We start from the raw sequence: 23,759 nt of genomic DNA, 5'->3' as shown, positions 1-23,759 counted from the left end.
GGTCGGGGAAAAATCTTTTCGCATTATAATATGTATGAACTTGTAATAAAGTCTTTTCTCTACACAAAAAAGCTCGATATTTGGGTACCTCACGAGCTCACTGAAAGAAACCTAATGAACCGTGTACTTAGTTGTGATTCTTGAAGCCAAAGTGATTTTATTACAAGTTCATACATACTATAATGCGAAAAGACTTTTTCCCCGACCTAATAATAAATGGTAAGTAGGAAAGTATCGTCCGTAGTCCAGATTAATGCTGATATGGTTTGGACAACCATCTGTCTAGTACCCTATATAGTCACTGTATAGTTTTGTAACACATAACATCGCCGATTATTATAACCCATTTTTTTTATGATCTCTTGGGAAAGCCGTTCTATGTTTGTCAGTCTATCAATTCAGAGAAACAGCTCAATATTTCGTTAAAAATTAATTGGATATAAAAATAGACAGCTTTAATTATAAAACTATTATTTTTACTCCGAATTGTATACGGATTTTCAACACAATGAACTCTCAAAAATACATGTGAAATTGTTTAAAAATATTGAGTTACTGAAACAGAATTATATTATAGTATTCCGGGTAAAATCCATTGAAAAATATTCGCTGAAACTATATTTCAATATTAAATACATTCGTATAATTTCTACTAGCAAATCTTTTTATGAAAATCCAGGGTAATGCTCTCCTGACCTATATTATTATAGTATTTTTCTTATCATATGGTTAGTGGTCAACCTAGTGTCAAAGTTGTTTAACCTGCCCGAAGGATTTGACGTGACTTAACGACTGTTATCTTAATTGACAACAACCTGGACCGACTTTTTACGTGCCCTTCAAAGCACGGAAACGTCCAGTTCAAATGCCACGTTGCGGTCACCCATCTATAGAATGACCGCGCCAAGGTTGCTCAACCCACAGATCGTTTACCGACTGGTGAGCGCAACTGGCTATGGGCTATTATAATAGTATTTTTACAGTGTCCAAGTGTATTAACCATACACAGGTTCACTCTTAATTACATCACTCTCATAGTTTGATGGGACGAGTAGCCTTTATCACCGCTAAGAGATTATGACCTGTAGTTAGATTCTTTACTTCTATTGACTACCGACAACCGGCTAGCTATATAGAAATTTTGCAAGAAAAACCTATCAGCGCCTCTAGCGGGCTCCGTAGGAACTAATTTGGTAGTACATTTTAAATGTCAAACTCTCGATAGTCGACGGTACCGACTGTAACAGAACATCTTATGGATCATTATCTATACTAATATTATGAAGCTGAAGAGTTTGTTTGTTTGATTGTTTGTTTGTTTGTTTGAACACGCTAATCTGAGGAACTACTGGACCGATTTGAAAAATTATTTCAGTGTTAGATAGTCCATTTATCGAGGAAGGTTATAGGCGATATATCATCACGCTACTACCAATAAGAGCAGAGTACCAGTGAAAAATTTTACAAAAACGGGGAAAATTTTTAACGCTTATGTAACGCAAGCGAAGTTGCGCGGGTCAGCTAGTAAGGCATAAAAGTGAGATTTTAACTAAAACAACAATGATTTTTTGCAGGAAAACTTACAGCTGATTTTCAGTCATCCTGGATTTAAACTGGATATTTCCACGCAAATATATCAACTGAAATCTCTTTCATCACGTTACTGAAGCGACAAAAATTACCAACACAAATATATGCGTTTAAAAAGCTTTTAAAGAACGTTTTTCCTGAAAATATAATATTTTCCCTTCAATTTATTTCAGTATAATATCTTTAAATATTAGCATAGAACATAATCTTTTGAGCCTAAACGTAGAGGTCCTATACAAACAGAATTTAATTGTGTCATGAAAATAAATGTTTTCTCTGTACTAGACCTTGGTAGTACATTCAAATACGTTTTTTTATTTAATCCTAGAAGATAAAACACAAAAGGATTTTTTTATATATATTTCAAAAAGACAACTCCCGACCTAAGAATTGCTCTTGTGCCGCGAGGACTTTTACAAACATGCAAACAATGGACGCAAAGTACAACCAGATCCGTAACAATTATTTGTGGATCGCACAAATAATTGCTTCGTGTGGGAATCGAACCCTCGACCTCCCAACGCAATGGCAGCGGCGTGGCAACCTAAACCAATGTGCCACGAAGGCAGTCAAAATCGAAGTTAGTCTATACTTGTAAATTTTATCTTTATATAAACATTAATTTATTAATCTTATGTGCTGTTCTTGTGGTAATAATATCTCTCTAAGAAATTAATTTGTCTTATTCAAGAATAACATTATAACACACATTTCAATCATTACTATCTTAATTCTGGTCAAAATAGATCCGATAACGAGTAAGGGATAGTTTATGTAGAAAAGTTGTAAAGGCACATATTTGGACAAAATGAAGGGGGGGACGTAGATTTACCCCAGTCTTGAAGTAACCTAAATTGTAAAACGAGCAACAGTGAGTCAAAAATACATTTTTGATTTCCCAAAAGCCAATTGTTTTCACTTTAGAAAACGAAAAGCAGGAAATCTTACACCGAAAACATGGTAACTTAAATTCTCCATTGTTGTACAGTTATTGTTCTCAAACAAAACGAAGCGGGAACAAAACAATGGTTTTGTACAAACAAACAAACAAAACGTTTTAAATGTACGTGAATTAATTCGGGAGGTACCGTTGTAGTGACCTATATATCTTTGGTAATGTTGAGTGCAAAAGTGTCTTGTCAAACATTTTCATGTAATTTTTTACTAAGATGTCATTTTTAATGACAAAAACGTTTTTATGTATTGTGATGCAGTTTTTTTAAGAAACAGAATGACTCAAAAGGACGGTTTATATGTAAAAGTTTTCTAAGATTTTTTTGTCAAATAACTGTCTAAATCGGGCGAAACCGGTTCGGGTGGCTTGACAAAAATAAAATCAATTTACCTGTATTAATTATATAAGATATAGCTCAATGACGCAAATACTACTAAACCGATTACGATGAAATTTGGTATATAGGTAGCTGAAGACCCAGAATAACACATAGGCTACCTTTTATCCCGGAGTTCCCGAGGGATCGGGATTTACACGGGAACGGTTTCCACGCGGACGAAGTCGATATATTAACTATGAAAATATTTACCTAACAATGTTCTATTTAACAGTACAAACCAAACTAAGGGTATTCTCTGTTTGCAACCAGAATTAGCTTCCGAAGCGAGCCATCCGTTCAATACAAGATATAACTCAATGATGGATCGTTGGAGTCTCTCTAAATTAACTCTAGACGATATTCTGGGATATTTTGAGTCATTGTCTCGGTTCAGGAAATAATTTTGGAGTTTTATTTAGTTGCTTGCGAAGTTACTAAGAAAATAAATCCTACTAATATTATAAATGCGAAAGTTTGTGAGAATGTATGTATGTTTGTTACTCTTTCACGCAAATACCACTGAACCGATTACGATGAAATTTGGTATATAGGTAGCTAAAGGCCTATAATAACATATAGGCTACTTTTATCACGGTGTTCCCGAAGAATCGGAATTTACACGGGAAGGGTTTCCACGCGGACGAAGTCGCGGGCGGCCTCTAATGAAATAATTAAGAAAATATTCTCCTAACAATGCTCTACGCAACAGTACAAACCAAACTAAGGGTATTCTCTGTTCACAAGTAGAATTAGCTTCCGAAGCGAGCCGTCCGTCCAATATAAGATATAACTCAATGATGGATCGTTGGAGTCGCTCTAAATTAACTCTAGACGGAATTCTGGGATATTTTGAGTTATTGTCTCGGTTCAGGAAATAATTTTGGAGTTTTATTTAGTTGCTTGCAAGGTTACTAAGAAAATGAAGAGGAATAACAAAGTGAATGTCAATTGTTTTTTGTTTTTAAAAAGACAGCATTAAGAATTGCTCTTGTGTCGCGGGGACTTTTACAAACAACGAACACAAAGTACAACCAGACCCAAAACAATTATTTGTGGATTTTAGCATTAAAATTGGCTGATAGTAAATACGATTTTAGGGTAAAATTAGCTAATGGTTGTATTGTTTTAGACATAATTATGTTATGTCTAGACACTATTAAGATTATAATAGCGTAATTGCGATTGTATGGTATAATGACATGAAATAAGGATGGATTGTGTTGTACAAACGTAACTTTAAGTTGTAGATTTTTTCAGATACGCAGACACACAGTATACAAATATAAATATTTATCACAATCAAACACATTTTACTGAGTTTTATTTGTTTCATGCAGGAATTGAACCCAGAACATCCGCTACCTACAACAACAACGAAATGAATGTCCACTGCATCACAGAGAACATCAATAACTCAAAAATAAAATTAACCGAATTCATCTCTTTCCCTCATCTAATAAAAGAAAGAGACAGAAATACGTTCACAACAGTATCTAACAAAAGTCTTTGTTTCATTTAACGACTTTGAATCACCCCGCAGGAAGGGACAGAGAGGTCCATTTGATGAAACTGTGACAAATAGTCTCTAAGGTACTGATTGAAGGGCTTCCTGGGTATTTTGTTTTGATGGCAAAATTTTAAGAAGATTTTGTAACACAATGCAAGTTGTTTTGTATTTAAAACTTAAATTATGTTTTTCATTTTTTAAAAGATAAATTCTGCACTAAGAACTGCTTTTGTGTCGCGGAGACTTTACACATATACAAACAACGGACACAAAGTACAACAAGACCCGAAACAACTATTTAAAAGTAATATAAAAATTCAACATTAATAGTATCTAATGTTTTAGTCCAATTCATAAACTATGTCTTTGTGCACCGAAATCAAAATCCTTCCGCACTCATAAGCTAGTTTACTATGAAATAAGTCCTACAAAATATTTCGTAAAGTGTATCAAATTCTAATTATTCCTTAAAAATGTCGTTTCTCTTTATAACTTATCTATACTAATATTATAAAGCCGAAGAGTTTGTTTGTTTGATTATTTGTTTGTTTGAACGCGCTAATCTCAGAAACTACTGGTCCGATTTTAAAAAATCTTTCAGTGTTAGATAGCCCATTTATCGAGGAAGGCTATAAAGCTATATATCATCACGCTACGACGAATAGGAGCAGAGTACCAGTAAAAAATGTTTTAAAAACGGGAAAAAATTCACCCATTCTCTCTAATGTGACGCAAGCGGAGTTGCGCGATTCAGCTAGTACTATAATAAATTATATTATCTATAATGTTATATACTATACTAACTGTATACTATATAACTACATAAACTATTTTGATAGGCATATATATTTCAAAGGTTTCCTCCACAAACATATTATACTAGTCCTTTGTCCTAGTCTAAGCTTTCACTCAAACGTCATATAAACGTAGGCTGTAAGATATTTTCTCTACTGTTGTTATATTATCTTTTCCCAGAATCTTTTGTTTTCGTTAGAACTCACAGATCTTTTGGTCAGTCATGTAGTAAATCTGTCCGGAGGTATGTCTATTACCTCTAAATTATATTTTTATTTATTTTTATAGTCAACCTAGTGTTAAAGTTCTAGCCGCCTGAGAGGTTTTTGACCGGGACCGACCATAAATTTTACGTGCTCTCCGAAGCACTGAAACGCTTAAGTCTAATGCGGTCACCCATCTATAGAACTACCGCACAAAGAGTAGGCCGGTGAACGCAACTGGCTGAAATGATTTGATGATTTTAAGAATGGCCCCGAAAAATAGCTAGTTCGCGCTAACCATAAAATTTTAATATTATGATAAATTACTTGAAAAAATATCAAATCATAATTAATCAAAAATAAAATGCAACGGACAAAGATGGACCACAAAAACCCTTGTTTCTTTTTGAAATCGAACTCACGACCTATGCGATACACAGCCGCAAGGTGGTTGACACCATATCAACATCACACGCGACATGACAAAGAATTTTAACCTCCTATAATTTTCTATAAATTATATTTAATCCGTACATTCAACTCAAAATAAATGCAGTCATTGCACTATTAAATTTAACACGAACAAAGCAATTTAAAATAATAAAAAACTATGATTCATACTAATATTATAAATGCGGAATTCTGTCTGTCTGTTACGCTTTTAAAACTAAATTTTGGCATCGATTTAAACTTTCACAACTAGACTGTTGTACCCATTTTAAATAAAATAAGCTTGGAGATAGTTTGAAAACAGAGATTATCATTTATGTATACATAATTTGTTGATAGCTACTTAGTTTTAGATCGTGATAAAAAATCGATACTTCATACATAATATCACGACTTTTTACCCGAAAGTGTAGACAGAGGTGAAATATATCCACGTTTCGCCATTCACCGCGCACGTTACCTAACTCCGGGCTTCTATTGAGAATTATTCTAATCTAAATTATAAAAAAAAGAGAATTATTCTAATCTAAATTATAAAAAAAAACAATATAACCTTTCCCTACCCGGGAATTGAACCTGCAATCTTTGCACGTCAGTCGTAGATACTAACAACCTCGCCAGAGAAACGGCTATTGAAAAAAATCGCTCGTCTGCAATTAACCATAAGAGTTCAAACTTAATACACGAGTAAAGTCGTGCGTGTCAACTAGTTTCTACATACTAATTTGTAAAATAAAATTGAGCATTTGAAAACACCATGAAACCATAATACCACTTGAACACGCAAACGACAGCATTTTTAAAACATATTTAATCCCCTTTTAGCTTTCACAACACCCTGTATCTAATTACATCGCACTTTGTGAAATAAATTCGATTTTACAGCAAAAAATTGCGCTTACATTTTCGTACATTTTTAGCACGCTTTCATGGTGAAGCTAAAATAACATACCCTTTTTTGCAAGCTTACGTCACGGGCAAAATTTTGTATTTTATGTATGTTTGTTAAACCACTGCGACAAAAGATTCATTGTTAGCAGAACAGCGCCTCTACCGGGCTCTGTAAGAACTATTTTGGCAGTACATTTTAAATGTCAAACTCTCGATACTGGACTAGCGACTGTAGAGAATAGTGCTATAGTAGCGTGATTCTTTACCGCTACCGACTAATGACAACCGGCTAGCTAGCGAGAAAATTTTTATAAAAATCTGAGGAGCTTCAGGCGCATTTTAATACTATTTTTGAAGGAACTAAATGTCATTGATAAGCCCTAGAAAAACATACACAGATCATATCTGTGACGTCTTGTAGAAAGGTCAGGTGCCTATTACTCGTAACCGACGGTCCTGTATAACAACATAAAGTGAATGAGGCAAGAGGAGTTTTTAACTGCACGTTTGGTACAATGGTTAACGTGGTCACCTTGTCGCAATAACCGTAGCGCCGCGTGTGTTGAGTTCGAATCCCACCCGGGACAAATTTTTGTGTGATGAACACCAATATTTGTTCTGAGCCTGGTTGTTAATGTATCTATATAAGAATGCATTTAGAAGGTATAAGTATTTTTATCAGTTATTAGGTTACCATAGTAAAAGCTCTGCTTATGGAAATCTGCTTGGAATCAAATGACCATGTGTGAGTTGTCCAATGATATTTATTTATTTATTTAAAAATCCTAGCAAGTGGAGTTCTCTATGAGAAAAAGTAGAGAAAGAGAGAGAATTGATGATATTTTAACCTAAACTGTTAATGCTCGAACGCGTCCAAAGTGATATAATTAGTATCTGGGTCCTCCAGAATTAGAAAGGTCAAATAAATGGGGACTGCTCCTGAATTATTTAGTTCAGAATTAGCGTTACGATTATTATGGCACTGAGCTGTGATTGTGGTACGAGAGAATGTATGACTGCTTATCCCGAGGTGTCGGGTTCGATTCCCGATTGATTTATACTGTTTTTGAGTTTCTAGTAGTTACTGTACCTTTAACTTTTGTTTAAATTGATATGAGAATAAAATTAATTTTGAGTGCACCACGCAGGTTGAGTGCGAGTTGTGATTTTTCCGTCTCTTTTAAAACTGCTTTAGTCACTTCCAAGTGACGATATTGTCTAATTTACGAAATTAATTTTTGATTTCATATTTAAATTTACGTACATACATAAAATCAAGCCTTTTTCCGGTAAGAGTAGACATAAAAATAGTTTATTTACCAAAGAATTAAATTTTCTTAAAAATAATACCCGCACTCGAAAATAATAATCATATTTTACCAGGATTTTTGCAAACATACAAATAACGGACACGAAATACCTAAATCCAATCCCACATGCAATCGAACCTACCTCCCACGTACAATCTAAATTACTCCTGATTGTTTTTTCATCACAACCAGCCATACATAAAACTGTCAGTGGTCAATAAACAGTCAATCTGTCCGTCTGCGGATAACGACGTGACAATAAAAACGCGGCCAATTAATTATATTGCTTGTGCTATTGATCTGCCGTTGCTAAGGGCTCCGTATATTTCAGTATCACTGAAAGAATAAAGAATATTACACGAAGATTTTTTTTACTGCTATTATTTCAGTTCAAGTATTTTTTAGATATTTTTGTTTGTTAGGTAGGTTTAATTTAGAGGGCTGCTGAAATTACCTTATAATAGATTCAACTCATTAATGTATCACTACTGGGTTAGGCCTCGAGTCCACCAAGATGACCAAGTGCAGGTTGGGGACTTTGCATGCCCACAATAAATGTATTAAACAAATTTTAGGCATGCAAGGTTTCCTCACGATGTGTTCCTTCACCGTTGGAGAATGTGATAATTATTTCTAATACACACATAACTACACAAAAATCATTGGTGTGTTGCCTCGGGTTCGAACCTGCCGCCACTTGCGTGGAAGGTGTCAACTTATACCACTTGGCTATCACTGCTACAAATTACTAAGGCAATACTAATATTCTTTAAAACTTAAGTAAACGTAATTAAACGTAATGACACTAATTACATTAAGCTTCAGCAAAAATCTTTTGCATATTAATCTTTCAGTACCTTTTAACTACTTAAATATTCTACGCTACGACGCTTCTACGAATCGCCTCTACGGAGCTACGACGCTACGTCGCTACGAGCCTACGAAATTTCGTAGACATCTTAAAATTGTAAGCTCGTCTTGAATTAAGAAGAAAATTGACTTAAACTTGTTGTGAAAATGTTCTTCGAGAATTTTAATACAACCTTCTTTGTAGAATGTCACAATGTAGGCTTTGATTATTTACGTAGAGCCTTCCGATTTGAATAATTAAGTGTATTTAATCCGATTTGTGTTGATAAGGAAGTGAGTTCTAAAAGATAATATAATTAGTTACTAAAATACTGGAGGGTGACTTTTGCCATTAGATTCGGTTTAATGATAATGAAAATTTTCGTTGTGTAAATAGGAATGACTACTTTTTTGTCTGTATTCTACCATACAGACAAAAAAATTATAAAATAGAAATTGTTAAAAAAAAACAATTCTTTGCACCCGACTCTATCTATGTGGAATTTGTATAAACATTGTCTAAGAAACCGTCTTGGGTTCGGCCCGAGTCACGCCTACAACCCAAACTTCGAAAATTTTGACATTACTACAATATTTACTGACAGAAAAACTCAAGAATATTTTAATATTTTACCCGGCCCGGGATTCGAAACCAAGCCTGCTGCACGCATCGCATACACTACCGACCGCGCCACAGAGACAATAGAAATATTTATGTATGTATGTATGTGTGTATGCTTACAGCAATTAAAACCACAAAATGCCATTAAATATTGAAAACTGTATTCAATTAAAATGTATTCATGTGAATATTACAATTTATTTTGTATGTATGTTAATGAGGTTACACAATGTATCTGGTTTTAATTTATAGCTTAATTATGTTTAAAATTATATAAAATACTAGTTGACCCGGCAAAAGTGGTTTTGTAATATGAATGAAAAAAAAAGTGTCACTTAGGGGTATGAAAAATAGATGTTGGCCGATTCCCAGACCTACTGAATACGCTTTTCAAATTTGGTAAAAATCGGTCAAGCCGTTTCGGAGGAGTATGGCAACGAAAACTGTGACGCGAGAATTTTATACATTAGATAATATTGTAACTGATTTTGCGTGCGGTTTAATCCGTATGCATCCCAAAAAATCCCGACCAAGTGCGAGTTAGTCTTACCAGCAAATAATCTACTGCCTCCGTGGCGCAGTGGACTAGGTCGCCACGCCGCTACCATTCTGCCGGGTCGTGAGTTCGAGTCCCACACGGAACAATTATTTGTGCGCTCCACAAATAATTGTTCCGCACTAAGAATTGCTTTTGTGTCGCGGGGATTTTATAAACATACAAACAACGGACACAAAGCACAACCAGAGCCGAAACAATTATTTGTGAATCGTACAAATAATTGCTCCGTGTGGGAATCAGACCCACGACCACCCGATGCAGTGGTACCGGCGTGCCGATATAAACCACTGCGCCACGGAGGCAGTCGAGTATTTTAAGTTTTAATATTATAAGATACTAGCTGTCCCGGCAAACGTTGTATTGCCATAAAAATTAAATGAAAAAACATTGTCCAGCGGACAAAATTGTGAATCTAAATCATTCTCAGATCCCCTTGAAAACACACAAAAAATTTCATCAAAATCGGTCCAGTCGTTTAATAGAAGTTCAGTGACATACACACTTACAGAAGAATTATATAAATAAAGATGAAACCAAGATTACAAACCTGTTTCAACCTACATTAAACCAGTTGTTTGTTACCAAAACTTTTGCTATTACTTATAACTTTTCATTTACTTTCGATTATAAGTTTTGTAAGAAATACTTTGAAAATAATAAACAAGGTTTTATTAAAAAGGTATCGAAATACCTGTGGAAACAGATTAAGTTTACACTCTAAGCGTAGTTTATTATCATACCTTTTTTGTCTGGGGGAGAAATCACCTTTGCATGCCCTTACATGCAAAAAATTTGTTAAATACATTTATTGAGGGCATGCAAAGTCCCCAACCCGCAGTTGGCCAGCGTGGTGGAAGCACGGCTTAACCCCTCCCCCTCGTTTGGGGGGAGACCTGTGCCCAGCAGTGGGACAGTAACGGGTTAAAAAAAATTGATAGCTTTTGGCAATTTTGGCAAGTTTACACTCTAAGCGTGTTATACATGTTACTTAGGCGTAGAAAAGACTCTTGAGGTATTTTTTATATTAATAATGTCCGAGCCAATATTCGGGCACGGTCGCAATTTTTATGAAATTAGCTGATAGTGAGGGAATTTACCCATAGTGTCAAAGTTTAAAAACACAAGCATATGAATAAAGGAAATAAGGATGGTACCAAGTGGTGTTCTCTGGTCTCTGCCTACCGCTACGGGAAGAAGATGATTTTGTGTATGTATGTATGTACAAATAGTTTATAACTTCAATTATTTTCTTTTTTATTTTTTCTTTTTTTAAAAAGACAACTCCCGCACTAAGAATTGCTCTTGGGTCGCGGGAACTTTTACAAACATACAAACAACGGACACAAAGCACAACCAGACCCGAAACAATTATTTGTGGATCGCACATATAATTGTTCCGTGTGGGAAACGAACCTACGACCTCCCGACGCAGTGGTGTTGGCGTGGTGACCTAAACCACTGCGCCACGGAGGCTGTCAAAAATTACTTCCCATTATAAGTTGATACACGAAATAGATTCTGTCAAAAAGAATTTCATTTTCCTTAAAAATGCTCATTTCGTAACAAAAATCCGCATTGTGTGGGCTCTAAATAATAATAGCAATTAACATTGTTACCTTCCAAATCTTGACAGAGAAAAAGAACAATAATTATCTTTTTAATTCACACTAATTACTCACATTCCTTTATAAAACATTCGTTCCTCGGGTATAATTATTACGATTAATTATTAACTAGATTCTGCTGCGACTTTGGTTACATGCAGGGTTGCCATCCGTCCGGGTTTCCCCGGATTTGTCCTAGTTTAGAGGGCATCCGGGGAGCGTCCGGGGAAGGTTTCTTTTGTGGACCGGGATTTAAAAAATTAATGAATAAAAAATTTGCGCCGCCCGCGAGACACGCACTATGCTCGCACACCACTATCAACCGACGAACCAAGTATATTCACCGGCCCCTACTCCTCCCCTTCGCAGTTGCTCTTCTTGTTGACATGTCGGGCTCTCGGACTCTAAAATCCGAGGTTTTCACGCGTCTTGTCCGGCTTTCCAAATTTTAGAGATGGCAACCCTAGTTACGTGCAGAGATTTCCCTGGGTAATTTTTTTTAATGCATTAATATAATTTTTAAACTAGCTGTGTACCTTATTTCGTCAAAATCCATTTTGTACTTAGTTTGTGCATGAAAACAAAACAAATGTACATCCACAAAAAATAAACCTTTTATAATATCACTAGCGTCTGCCCGCGACTTAGTTCACGTATACGTTTTCCCGGGGTAAAAAGTATTTCATGTATTATACAGGGTTAAAACTATAGGTGTACCAAATGACATTTAAATCCGTCAAGTAGTTTTTTCCTGTAAGAAAAACAAACGTACACCCATCCACCTTCACAAACACTTAGATTTATAATTTGTAAGACTAATTTTGCCCGCGATTTCATCCAAATAAAAAAAAATCTACCGGGGTAAAAAGCACCACACCTATGCATAATCCAGGAAATAATCTACCTGCATACCAAATTTCATCCAAATCCCTTTAGTAGTTTTTGCTTAAAAGACTAACAATCATACATCCCACCGAGCAACATTTCGCATTTATAATAATACTAAGAAGTATTAATGAGTACATTAATTACTGTCAATTACATTTATAAAGAATATTAAATTCTGTTTTCAATACGGAGAAATCCCTGGCATAATGTTATTTTATTATGCTAATAAGAAAATAATTGTCACTTGCTTTGTAAATGAAAATATATTGTGAAGAAACTTACGTAATACGTATTTGGTGATATATAATTTCTCAAAAACAATTTTCGGTAAAATACAAAATCTATATTTCCGTACTCAATAAAAAGTGTTTCTGTCTGTTCATTATACTTTCGTAGTAAACGTTGAATCAATTTCTATGAAAGGTTAGCAAAGAGACAGCTAAACATTTTGACCTCAAACATGGTCTACTTATTAAATGTTGAGTCCACCACGCTGGCCATGCGGGTTGGGGACTTTGTATACCTTCAATAACTGTTCTAAAGAACTCTCAGGCATCACGATATTTTCCGTCACTGTTGAAAATGAATGTTTGAAATTCTGAATGTTAAATGTTGTTGTTTCTCACAAGTGGATCCGCGCGAGACATGTAGAATGTGATATCGAAATAAAATCATATTTACTTAGCAAACCAAATATTCGGATAAATGTAAAATAATTTCAACTATTGAACAAATATTTCTTCAATAAAATCGTAAAATATGATGGTTTTAATATTTCAGACGGATGTGGTTTTACATTTAACAAATTTATAATTAATTTTTGTTTGTATTATTCAGTTTCAGGAAGTATTAACAATGGGTAAGTACTTTGAATTTCAGTTTTACACATTTACTTTATTGAGAGATACATCTATACTAATATTATAAAGCCGAAGACTTTGTTTGTTTGTTTGTTTGAACGCGCCAATCTCAGGAACTACTGATCCGATTTGAAAAAATCTTTCAGTGTTAGATAGTCCATTTATCGAGGAAGGCTATAGGCTATATATCATCACGCTGCGATTAATAGAAGCAGAGTAGCAACAAAACATATTATAAAAACGGGGAACCTTGACCCATTCTCTCTTTTGTGACGCAAGCGAAGTTGCGCGGGTCAGCTAGTACATACATAATATCACGCCTGTTATACCCGAAAGTGTAGGCAGAGGTGTATGAAATACACCCACGTTTCGCTATTAACAATGTTAGTCCCATGTAATAGGGGGCTAGCTTATTGCCATATAGAAGGCATTTTGCCAATCTCCGGACTATTATTCAGAATAGTCCTACTAACACTATAAATGCGAAATTTGTGAGTACGTATGGATGTTTGTTACTCTTTCACGCAAATACTACTGAACCGATCACGATGACATTTGGTATATAGATAGCTTAAGACCCAGAATAACACATAGGCTATTTAAATAAAATAAATAAATAAATAAAAATGTATTTATTTGAACACAAAAGATTTGGTACAAAACAGTTATGTGCACGGTAATGACTGCATTAGTTTAAAACTGTGTCGCAGTCATTAACGCCCACCTCCGTGAGTTTTAAACATAAGTTTTCAGCATACACAAGTATCTACTGTTAAACAAAAAAGAAAAACGAAATATAATATAACAAAAGAAAAACATATTATTTAAAAAACAAAAATAAAAGAAAATAAAATTAAAGATTGTTGACTTCCAAAAGTTACAAAAAATATATATATATATTTTTTTTTAATTAATTAGATTAAATTAAAGGAAAATCCAAATTATGTGTGTGTTTGTTAGTGTGCGTGCGTGTGATGTGTGTGTGTGTGTGTGTGTGAGAGAGAATATGTGTGTGAGTTGTGTGTATATGTAGGTGCGTGCGCACGCGCGCGTGTATATGTGAATGCATGTCTATGTGTGTGTGAGTAGGTATGTATGAAGTGTGTGTGTGTATGTGCATGTAGGTTAGTGCGTATGTAGTGAAATTAAGTTCTGACAAATAGCTCAACTTCGTCATAACTCAGGGTGCCAAACCAATGAACCATCTGTGCTCGACATTGTCGTAGGGTAAGTGGATATATCTTGAGTTTTGTATTTACTCTATTATACAAGATTGGGCTCAAATACCGGTAATGTCTGCGTACAAGCAAAGTTCTAGCAGGCTCTACTTGACAGATACGGTCAGATCTTCGCTTCCGCATCAAGTTGGGATCATATGGCATATTTGAGTGTTTGCGTAATATCATACTTAAAAGGAAGGATTGTCTGACTGTCGGAAGCTTGCATACAGTATACAGCTCAGCTGTGGGAAAACGAATGGGTTTACGCGTCATTACCTTCAGAATTGCCCTCTGAGCTCTTTCTAAACGAAGTAGAAGGCACTTGCCAGAACCACCCCAGACTGTGATGCAGTAAGTGAGTACAGAATGAGCCAAGGCAAAATAGACTGTACGAAGCGTGGGCAAGTCAGCCGATGTTCTTAAATTTTTAAATACAAAAATTAACTTTCGCACTCTGGCCACTGTCGTCTGTATTTGGTCCTTCCATGATAATGTGCTATCTAACTGAACACCCAAGTACTTAATACAATATGTACGCGTTATTTGCGTACAGCTCTGGCAATTGTCACCTGTGGTGCAAGTATGAGCAGTCAGTATAAATGGTGAATTTGGTTGAGAAGCTATTTTTGGGGCAAATGTGATAAATTTGGTTTTCTCTAAGTTAAGGGTGAGAATATTATTATGTAGCCACTTAGTAATAGTCCGTAAAGACTCTTCCAAATACGACCGTGTCTCAAGCCAGTCCCTTCCATGAGTGAGTACTACCGTGTCATCAGCATAGGTGATTATTTTGGTGTTTTTTAGGGTAAGGCGGCAGAGGTCATTTATGTATATTAGGAACAAGGTAGGTCCGAGAACACTACCCTGTGGAACTCCGTAACTTAATAGCTCATCGTTGCTAATGATGTCACCAATTTTAACCACTTGACTACGCTCACTGAGATAACTTTTAAAAATCTTGTGACTAAGTCCTCTGACTCCCAGACGTTCCAATTTATTATTTTTATTTTTTTATTTTTATTTTAAACTTCATATACATGTGTATATAGGCGGACTTAATGCCAAAGGCATTATCTACCAGTCTACCTTAGGGTGATGCAGAGATTGAAAGAAGTAGGTGTTTAAAAAAATAAAAATAAAGGACGTTAAGAACCAGGTTTACCAATAAATAAAAATAAGGTCATGTATGTACGTGTACTTAAATATAGATAGGTTTATACATACATAATGATTAACAAATAAGAAATATTAAATACATATATATACCCTTATACATAAATAAATAATAAAATAAACTATATACTGAATTATACAATATATATACATTATGAATAATAAATATACATAAATAAAAACTAAGACGAGTGTGACGATTCTGCTACTTGTTTTAACAAGAGATTCCGCACTTTGATCTTAAACGTATGACGGTTAGTGGACATCCTGATTTCAAGAGGGAGCGCATTCCATAATAAAACCGATTGGACAGGAAAGGAAGAGTTGACAAACCCAGAAGTGTGAGATGGACATAGAAGAAGAAGATTGTTTGAGGAACGGAGGTTACGGTTGTGATTGTCGCACAGATATTGAAAGTAGGGAGTTAGGTAGGCTGGGGGAGTAGAAGAAGAGAGAAAAGAGAAGAGAGTCGTGAGTGCACGTAAGTGACGACGCTCACGAATAGGCAGCCACCTAAGTTGGGAGCGATAAGTAGATATATGATCATACTTGCGGAGGTTGAAGATGAATCGAATGCAGTTGTTAAGAAGACGGTCTAGTTTGTTGAGGAGATCTGCATTCAGGTCAAAGTAACACACATCACCATAGTCGATCAGAGGGAAGATTAAGGTCTGCACAAGCATAGCTTTAGTCCTAGAAGGTAAAAAGTTCTTAAGACGATAAAGAGCCCTCAGTATGCCAGTGACCCTTTTACAAACATTAGAAACTTGGGCTCTCCAGCTTAAAGTTGAGTCCAAGTACAGGCCAAGATCTTTTACGGTAGGGGTCAGTTCTATGGTAGAGCCATTAAATACAACTGGTGGTACCTGCTTATGATCTAACCTACTAATGCTACGATTACTTCCTACAACTATAGCCTGGCATTTGGTAGGATTAACAGCCAAGCCGAATTTCATCGACCAACACTTGACATGCTCGAGGTCGTTATTTAACGTGGCGACAACTGAGGCTATAGAATCCACTGTTCCTTGCGAGTAGAGTTGCAAGTCGTCCGCATACAGATGATACGCTCCCTGAAGGTTTTTAGTCACAAGATTAATGAAAATTGAAAACAGTAGTGGAGAGAGGAGGCCGCCTTGTGGGACGCCAGTGTCGAGTTCACGCCAGCTCGATGAAGATTCACCGATGTGAACCGACTGTTGGCGTCCTTGAAGATACGAGGAAAACCAATCCAGCGCACCGGAAGATATGTTAAGATGGGAAAGGATGGCGAGAAGGATATCATGACTGACGGTATTAAAGGCGTTCGAGAAATCAACCAAAGCCACCACGGTGACTTTAGTATCCTCCATGCCTGCCCTAATATCGCCAGTCACTTTTAGGAGGGCGGAAGTAGTGCTATGACCTGGTCTGAACCCAGATTGAAGTGGGTCAAGGAGGTTGTTATTAAGCACAAACTGTGTTAGTTGCTTGTGTACACAGGCCTCAAGCACTTTGGAGAGGAAAGGGAGAATCGATATGGGGCGGAAGTGAGCTGGACTTGAGGGATTAGGAATTTTTGGTAACGGTATAATGTAGGCTTTGCGCCACAGAGAAGGAAAAGTACCAGAGGTAAGGGAGAAATTTATGATATGGGAAATGGCGGGGAGCAGATGATCCAAGACAGAGACGACCATATGACGACTAACGCCATCGGCGCCCACTGCATTGGACTTAATTGACAGGATAATCTTTTTAATATCTTCCGGTGTAACTGGAGCAAAATAAAAGGATTCGAAATTGAGTCGAGGTAAATTCATCAGGGCACGAACGGTGTTGCATTTGGTTTGGTGATCCAAAGGTACAGAGGAAGTGAAGTGGGTATTGATGTCATCCAAACCAACCGTGCACTGTGGATCGTTACTACGGTGTTTGCCGATACCTAGAGTCCCAAGGAACTTCCAGATATCAGCAGGGGAAGAAGAAGATAGATTACTGAGAATGTGTCGGCGTTTAGCATTGCGTACCATCTGATTGCATCTGTTCCTTGCAACTTTGAACCGAACCCAATTGTCGTCACAGCGGTCTCTGCGGAACTTTGCGAATGCCCTATCCCTACGCCTCATGGCCATACGAACTCCTTCAGTCATCCAGGGAGCAGGCGGTCGCTTGAGTTTCACTTTTCTGACGGGCGCATGGACGTCAAACAGCCCAATAACAGCTTTGTAAAAAATGCCTAACTTGTCATCGATTGTGTGGGCTGTCGTTAGCTGCTCCCAATCGATTTTCGCAGCGTCCCTACACAATTTAGTTACGTCCATACGCCCAAAGCAGCGTCTGTACAGAACCTTGGGACGGGATTTGGGCGGTTTGAGGATATAGGACAAATGAATTAGGTCGTGATGAGAGAAACCAGGGGCAGGGTATTGACCAAAAAATGAGGCAAGGGTGGGAGCAGACGTAATCATTAGGTCCAACCATGTATCATCGCCTTCGGTGTTGTGATGAGTGGCATTCAGTGGTAGAACATGTAGACTGGCGGACTTAATAATGTCTAGGAGTTTACGGGAACGGAGTGAACCGGGAGAGAGGAGATCGGTGTTGAGATCGCCCATGATGATGTGATGCGAGTAAGCGGACCCTAAAGATTCCAGCACTAGTTCAATGCTGGAGAAGTAGTCGACAGATGGGGGACAGTATACTACGCCAAGAAGGATTTTAGCCCCTTTGACCCAAACCTCCAAGAAAAGAAATTCGGCGGAAGCGGAGTAATTAGGACAGGAGGAAGCTACGATTTGATAAGGGAGGTCACTTCTGAGGTAGATAGCGACGCCACCCCCTCTCCTGTCTATCCGATCATTACGGATGAGAGAGAATCCAGGGAGGGGGTAAGAAGTTGAAGGAAGGTGAGGTTTGAGCCAGGTCTCCGAAATCAGGACGGCATGAACGTCAGCATCACAAAATGCCTCCCGCAGGTCATTGTAATGGCTAGGCACGCTTTGCGCATTTATGTGACATACGTTAAATAGATTTATCCCAGAACGCTCAAAGGTCTGTCGGACGAAGTCGCCTAGCGTGCCTGTCGTAGAGCAAAAGCTATCCGAGGATGTAGTGGAGTCGTTCGCAGAAACATATGAAGCATCATCATCAGACATAGTGTATAAATATTAAATAAATGATAGTATAATATATATATGTAATAAATAATTAAATAATTATAAAGATAAAAGTGATAAAAAAAAAAAACAAAATACTACGGTGCAAATTGCATCTCTGCACCACCCGCCAGCTAACACAAAAAAGAATGGAAAAAAAAACAGTAAAAATATTAAACAATAAAACACATTTCCGAACGCAACTTAACTAATCAAAGGACTGTCAGTTTGACAACTAACAACCCTTCGACGCAGTCATTAACGTCATGTGTCAAACAAAACAGTTTATGGTGAAGAAATAAAAAGTTATAAAGTAACAATGCGTGTAGATAAAAAAAAATATATAAAGTGGGTAAACATATTATCGGCGAAAACTACAAGTTACGTAGGATGCGAAACTAAACTGGAGCACGGCACAGTCTAACAATCGAATCAATTAACACGTAAACATTGCGTGTCTTACTTGCGTGTCTTAGATATCGCCGTCAATGATCCCGCACTTCCACTGGCTGCTCCGGTCTGGGAGGAATGAGAGGTACCGGTCACCTTTGGATGCTTGGCCGCCAGCGCGTTCAGCTCGTCGGATGTTATGATCTTGTGGCGGCTTCCATCGGCAACTTTCACCACAATGACGCCGTCCTGTGTCCAGCATCCCCTCATACCGAAGTGCTGTCGTGCCTTGGCGAAAACAATTTGGCGGGTCCGCGTCAAGAACTCCTTTACGGCGACAGACGTTCCACGCAGCTTTGCCTTGGCACGCCAAACAGCGTTCCGGGTGTCCGCACTTGTGAAGCGCACCAGAACGGGTCGGTGATGCTTGCCTCCAGGGGCCCCAATCCGGTGACAGACTCTTATGGCGGCAGTTGAGACATCAGGCAACCCCATCTTGCTATTAAGGATCTCCGAAGCCAGAAACTGTTGGTCAACCTTTGCTGACTCCGGGATCCCCAGGAAGAGAAGATCCTTTCTTCGGTGCCTGGTCTCAATAGTGTCCACCATCCGGGCACACTCACTTATTTGTTGCCGCAGCAACCCAAGGACCCCAAACATGAGCTCCCGGAAAGTGCGGAACTCCTCTGCAACCTTAGCCACCGTGTCCTTGGCAGCACCAGTTTGGAGCTGCGCCTCGAGTTCAGCCATCCTCTTGCAGAAAGATTCCTCCAACTTCGCCTGTGTCATCTGTATGTCACTTAATTGAGACATAATGCAGTGTAGAGTGAAGTGACTTGCAAAAATTGTGCTCAGCTGGCAGGTGGTGTATAACAGTACACTAATACTACATGTACTAGGTATTTACTATTTGTAGTACTTAAGGGCTAAATATATACTATTATTAAATGATTATAATTAATAAAAACGATTAAATAAATTAATTTTCAATAAATAAATGAGGAGTGATTTTTTGTGTGTCCAATTTCTCAAGTAAGAGTGGAACAGAGACAGTGTCAAACGCTTTCGAAAGATCGAGAAAACAAGCTATATTTTTTAGGTTGTTATTAACATTTTGAGCTATAGTACCTGTTAATTCTAGAACTGCATCCTCCGTGCTTCTTCCAGCACGAAAACCGTATTGATTTTCAGAAATCACTGTGTGGGTCTTAAGGTATTTAATTAATTGACCATTTAGCACCTTTTCCATCATTTTGGATAGTACCGAGAGAACAGAAATCGGCCTATAATTAGTGACACTGCCTCTGCTACCACTCTTGTAAATTGGATGAACAAGTGCCTTTTTAAAGACCGCTGGGAATACACCGGCCATGAGTGCTAGATTAAGCACGTGAGTTATCACCGGGATAAGTGTGTGTCTGCTAGATTTTATTAGAAGGACCGGAATACCATCACAACCAGTGGCGCTATGTGTCTTAAGACTGAGAATAATCTTCTCTATTTCCTCATGGTTTACCTCGAATAAAGCCATTGAGTTAGGACCAATAGACAAGCTGTGCAAAGCATCGTGTTCATTACCCACGGTATGCACAATTCTAGAGGCAAGATCTTTACCCACATTAGCGAAGAAACGGTTCACTAAATTAGCTGAAAGTAATGGATCGGGTGATACATTTAAAAGTTCCACTGCAGTTGACTTACTGGTTTGGAAACCCGATATAGATTTGATAAGGTTCCATGTAGCCTTAGGATTCTTTCGACACTTATCAAATTCATCTCGTTCATATTTCTGCCTAATATTTTTAAGTAGGTTACAACAAAAATTCCTGTAGCGCGTGTATATGAGCTTTAAGGTAAGATTTGATGGGTCCCGTTTTGTACGTTGACATAGTTTGTCACGATTACGTATACATCTCAGGAGCCCTACCGTCATCCACGGTTTTCTAACACGTTGTCTACTTGGGATCTTGCGAATATGAGTGTTATTAATAACTACTGTAGATATTAGTTGAACCATGTTCAAAGCTGCTCTATTTGGTTCCTTATCATTCATGACTGATGAGAAATCTGTTGCTTCGAGTGCTGTAACACATGCCTCTATATTGACCCGTTTCGACGTTGAAGGGGTCGACGGATGATTTATGTTAGACATCAAATTACAGGAGACAAGTACAGGAGCATGGTCTGTTATGGAACAATCAAGTACTAGAGTTACAGCAGGTTTATTTGATTTCATTATTACGTGATCCAAGCAGGCGCTTTCACGAGTGGGAAGGAGATGTGCCGGCAGCATAGCGTGGGTCGCTAAGGTGTTCAAATATTTGTCGGAATTAAAATCGCAGGTATTTGGAGATATGTTTATATTTATATCACCAACTAGGATAACTGTTTTAAAGCTTCGAAGTGACTGAAGAATTGCATCTAAGCCATCAAGAAATACATCAGGATTTCGATATGATGGAGAGCGGTAAATTGCAAGAAGGGCCAGTTCTGAGGCTAGTTTGAGAATCAAACAGTTAGCGTTAGTTAGCTGTGGGTTCTCGACAGATACTAGTAAATTATCTTTCACGTATAAAACCACACCATCGTTCTGATTTGTGTAATCAGTCTTGTGCGATATAAAACCAGAAATCTCTGGTAGATAGGGACATTTACTTAGCCAACATTCAGATAAAGCAATTACATGGATTTGCTGTTTTATTCGAGCTAACAAGATTTCGAGACCATTAAAATTAATTTTATTGCCTATGCTGCGAATATTTACATGTAATATATTTAGCCCACCCATTGAAGCACGCAAGAATGAGTCACATTGTTCCGCAGAGCATTCGTGACATGTGGAGACGCTTATTTGTTCAAGTTCATCGCATATTTCCAAGTTATCGTGCATCATCGCAAGGTTTTATATTGTCTGTTCCATAGCCCAGAGACTATAGGCTTCATGCGCGCGAGTTTTAAGTTGTACATAGGTGTGTAATAAGTAAACGAGTATAAACATTGGATGAGCTTGTATGGGTGAGGTAACTGAGGTACAAATAATATATGTGACGCAGTATGCTGTATACATGACTTTGTGAATGTAAGTTGGGAATCAAACAGAGTGCAATAGTTGACATACTATTACTCTTGTCTGCTATATCAATGATATGCACATAGTTTATAGCATATTGTTTAGCATGAAGGGCATGAGCGAAGAAGAACAGTTTTGTAGTTTGTATATAGTGGAATATTCTGTATGAAAAGTTTAGATGAAGGATTCTCCTTGGTTTAAATACGTGGTGGTGGTGAGTACATGAACATAAGCCTGTGTTTGTGATGCAACTTACTAGTTTCAGAAATATTGTTTTAGTATTTGGTGAACATATGATCATGATACATAAAGTGTATGAACAAAATTTCACAGTTTTATAAGGTAGGGACATGTAATTTACAACAAGATAACCGACGCATGCAATAGCAACATATAGGGCGCTATATATTAGTAGTCATTCATTCTTAAGATCTAAAATTTGAGCCTCGTTCTTAATGATGATACTCGGCTGACCTTCCACTTTCCTTAAGAAAACTCGGCCATTCGACGTCCAGCAGAATTGGAACGATTTTTGTTTAGAAAGTTCTCGCGCTAGGTAGAATAATCTCTTATTGTTGTTCGTTAAATGTTCTCTTATGTATACAGGGGAGTTACCGCAAGCGCCAAAATGGGACCCGTTGAGTTTCTTACTAGGATTTGATTTGTTATATGACTTGACGGAAGCGAGAATGGCTTGTTTGATGGACTCATTAGCAAATTCCACTACCACAGATCTATTGGTGCCCTTTTTGCCGGGCACGCGGGTAACATTTCTTACATCATTAGCATTTAATCCAAGATTTAAACTTTTGGAAAGAGTTAGGATCTTTTGTCCTAGGTCTGCTTGATTTTCTTTCTCAGTAGTAGGAAGATTATAAATTTCAATGCTCGTCTTTCTTATGTTGCGTTGCAGTTCCTCAACTTTTTCTTCAAGAGAAGATATGCATGATTGGTTATTTTTGCACTGTTTCTCCAGGCTATCGATCTTATGTTGCATGTCTTCGTATTGGTGTGCTATAAAGTCTAAGGACTTCTCGATATCACAATTAGTTTTTTGTAAGCTGCTCAGCGTAGTCTCCATCTTGTTCAATCTGCCGTCCATTGCTTCAAGTATAATATCGTGATCAGTCTTCCAAGAAGTCAACATTTCTTTAATTTCTTGTTTGAATGCGTTAAAGTCGTCCTTTGAAACATCCTCATTTTTCCGTTTGTTTCTTATAGTTACGTGGGAAGAAGATTGTTTCTTTGACAAATCAGAGTCAGATCCAGCTTTATTTGGTGTAAGCAGCATTTTTGGCATTGACATTGTA

General features: G+C 37.3%; 3 protein-coding genes across 3 annotated transcripts in view; 1 reads left to right on the top strand and 2 right to left on the bottom strand.

Moving 5' to 3' along the window:
* The window catches only part of LOC142984778 (osteomodulin-like), a 443,673-nt gene that overhangs the window by 307,740 nt on the left and 112,174 nt on the right, over positions 1-23,759 (top strand). The gene's annotated exons all lie outside the window — the stretch shown is intronic.
* Positions 1-23,759, bottom strand: part of Syt7 (Synaptotagmin 7) — a 679,167-nt gene that overhangs the window by 580,962 nt on the left and 74,446 nt on the right. The window lies entirely within an intron of this gene.
* LOC142984742 (uncharacterized) lies at positions 22,865-23,740 on the bottom strand. The gene has a single exon (XM_076132500.1). It carries the CDS (start codon positions 23,738-23,740, stop codon positions 22,865-22,867), a length of 876 nt encoding a protein of 291 aa, XP_075988615.1.

Source organism: Anticarsia gemmatalis, chromosome 28 (assembly GCF_050436995.1).
Source record: "Anticarsia gemmatalis isolate Benzon Research Colony breed Stoneville strain chromosome 28, ilAntGemm2 primary, whole genome shotgun sequence".
Taxonomy (NCBI): domain Eukaryota; kingdom Metazoa; phylum Arthropoda; class Insecta; order Lepidoptera; family Erebidae; genus Anticarsia; species Anticarsia gemmatalis.
The sequence above is the reverse complement of the archived record's forward strand: the minus strand, read 5'-3'. Positions and strand labels throughout refer to the sequence as shown.

Coding starts and splice junctions, on each gene's coding strand:
- LOC142984742 (XM_076132500.1), bottom strand. CDS start 23,740: ATGCTGCTTACACCAAATAAAGCTGGATCTGACTCTGATTTGTCAAAG.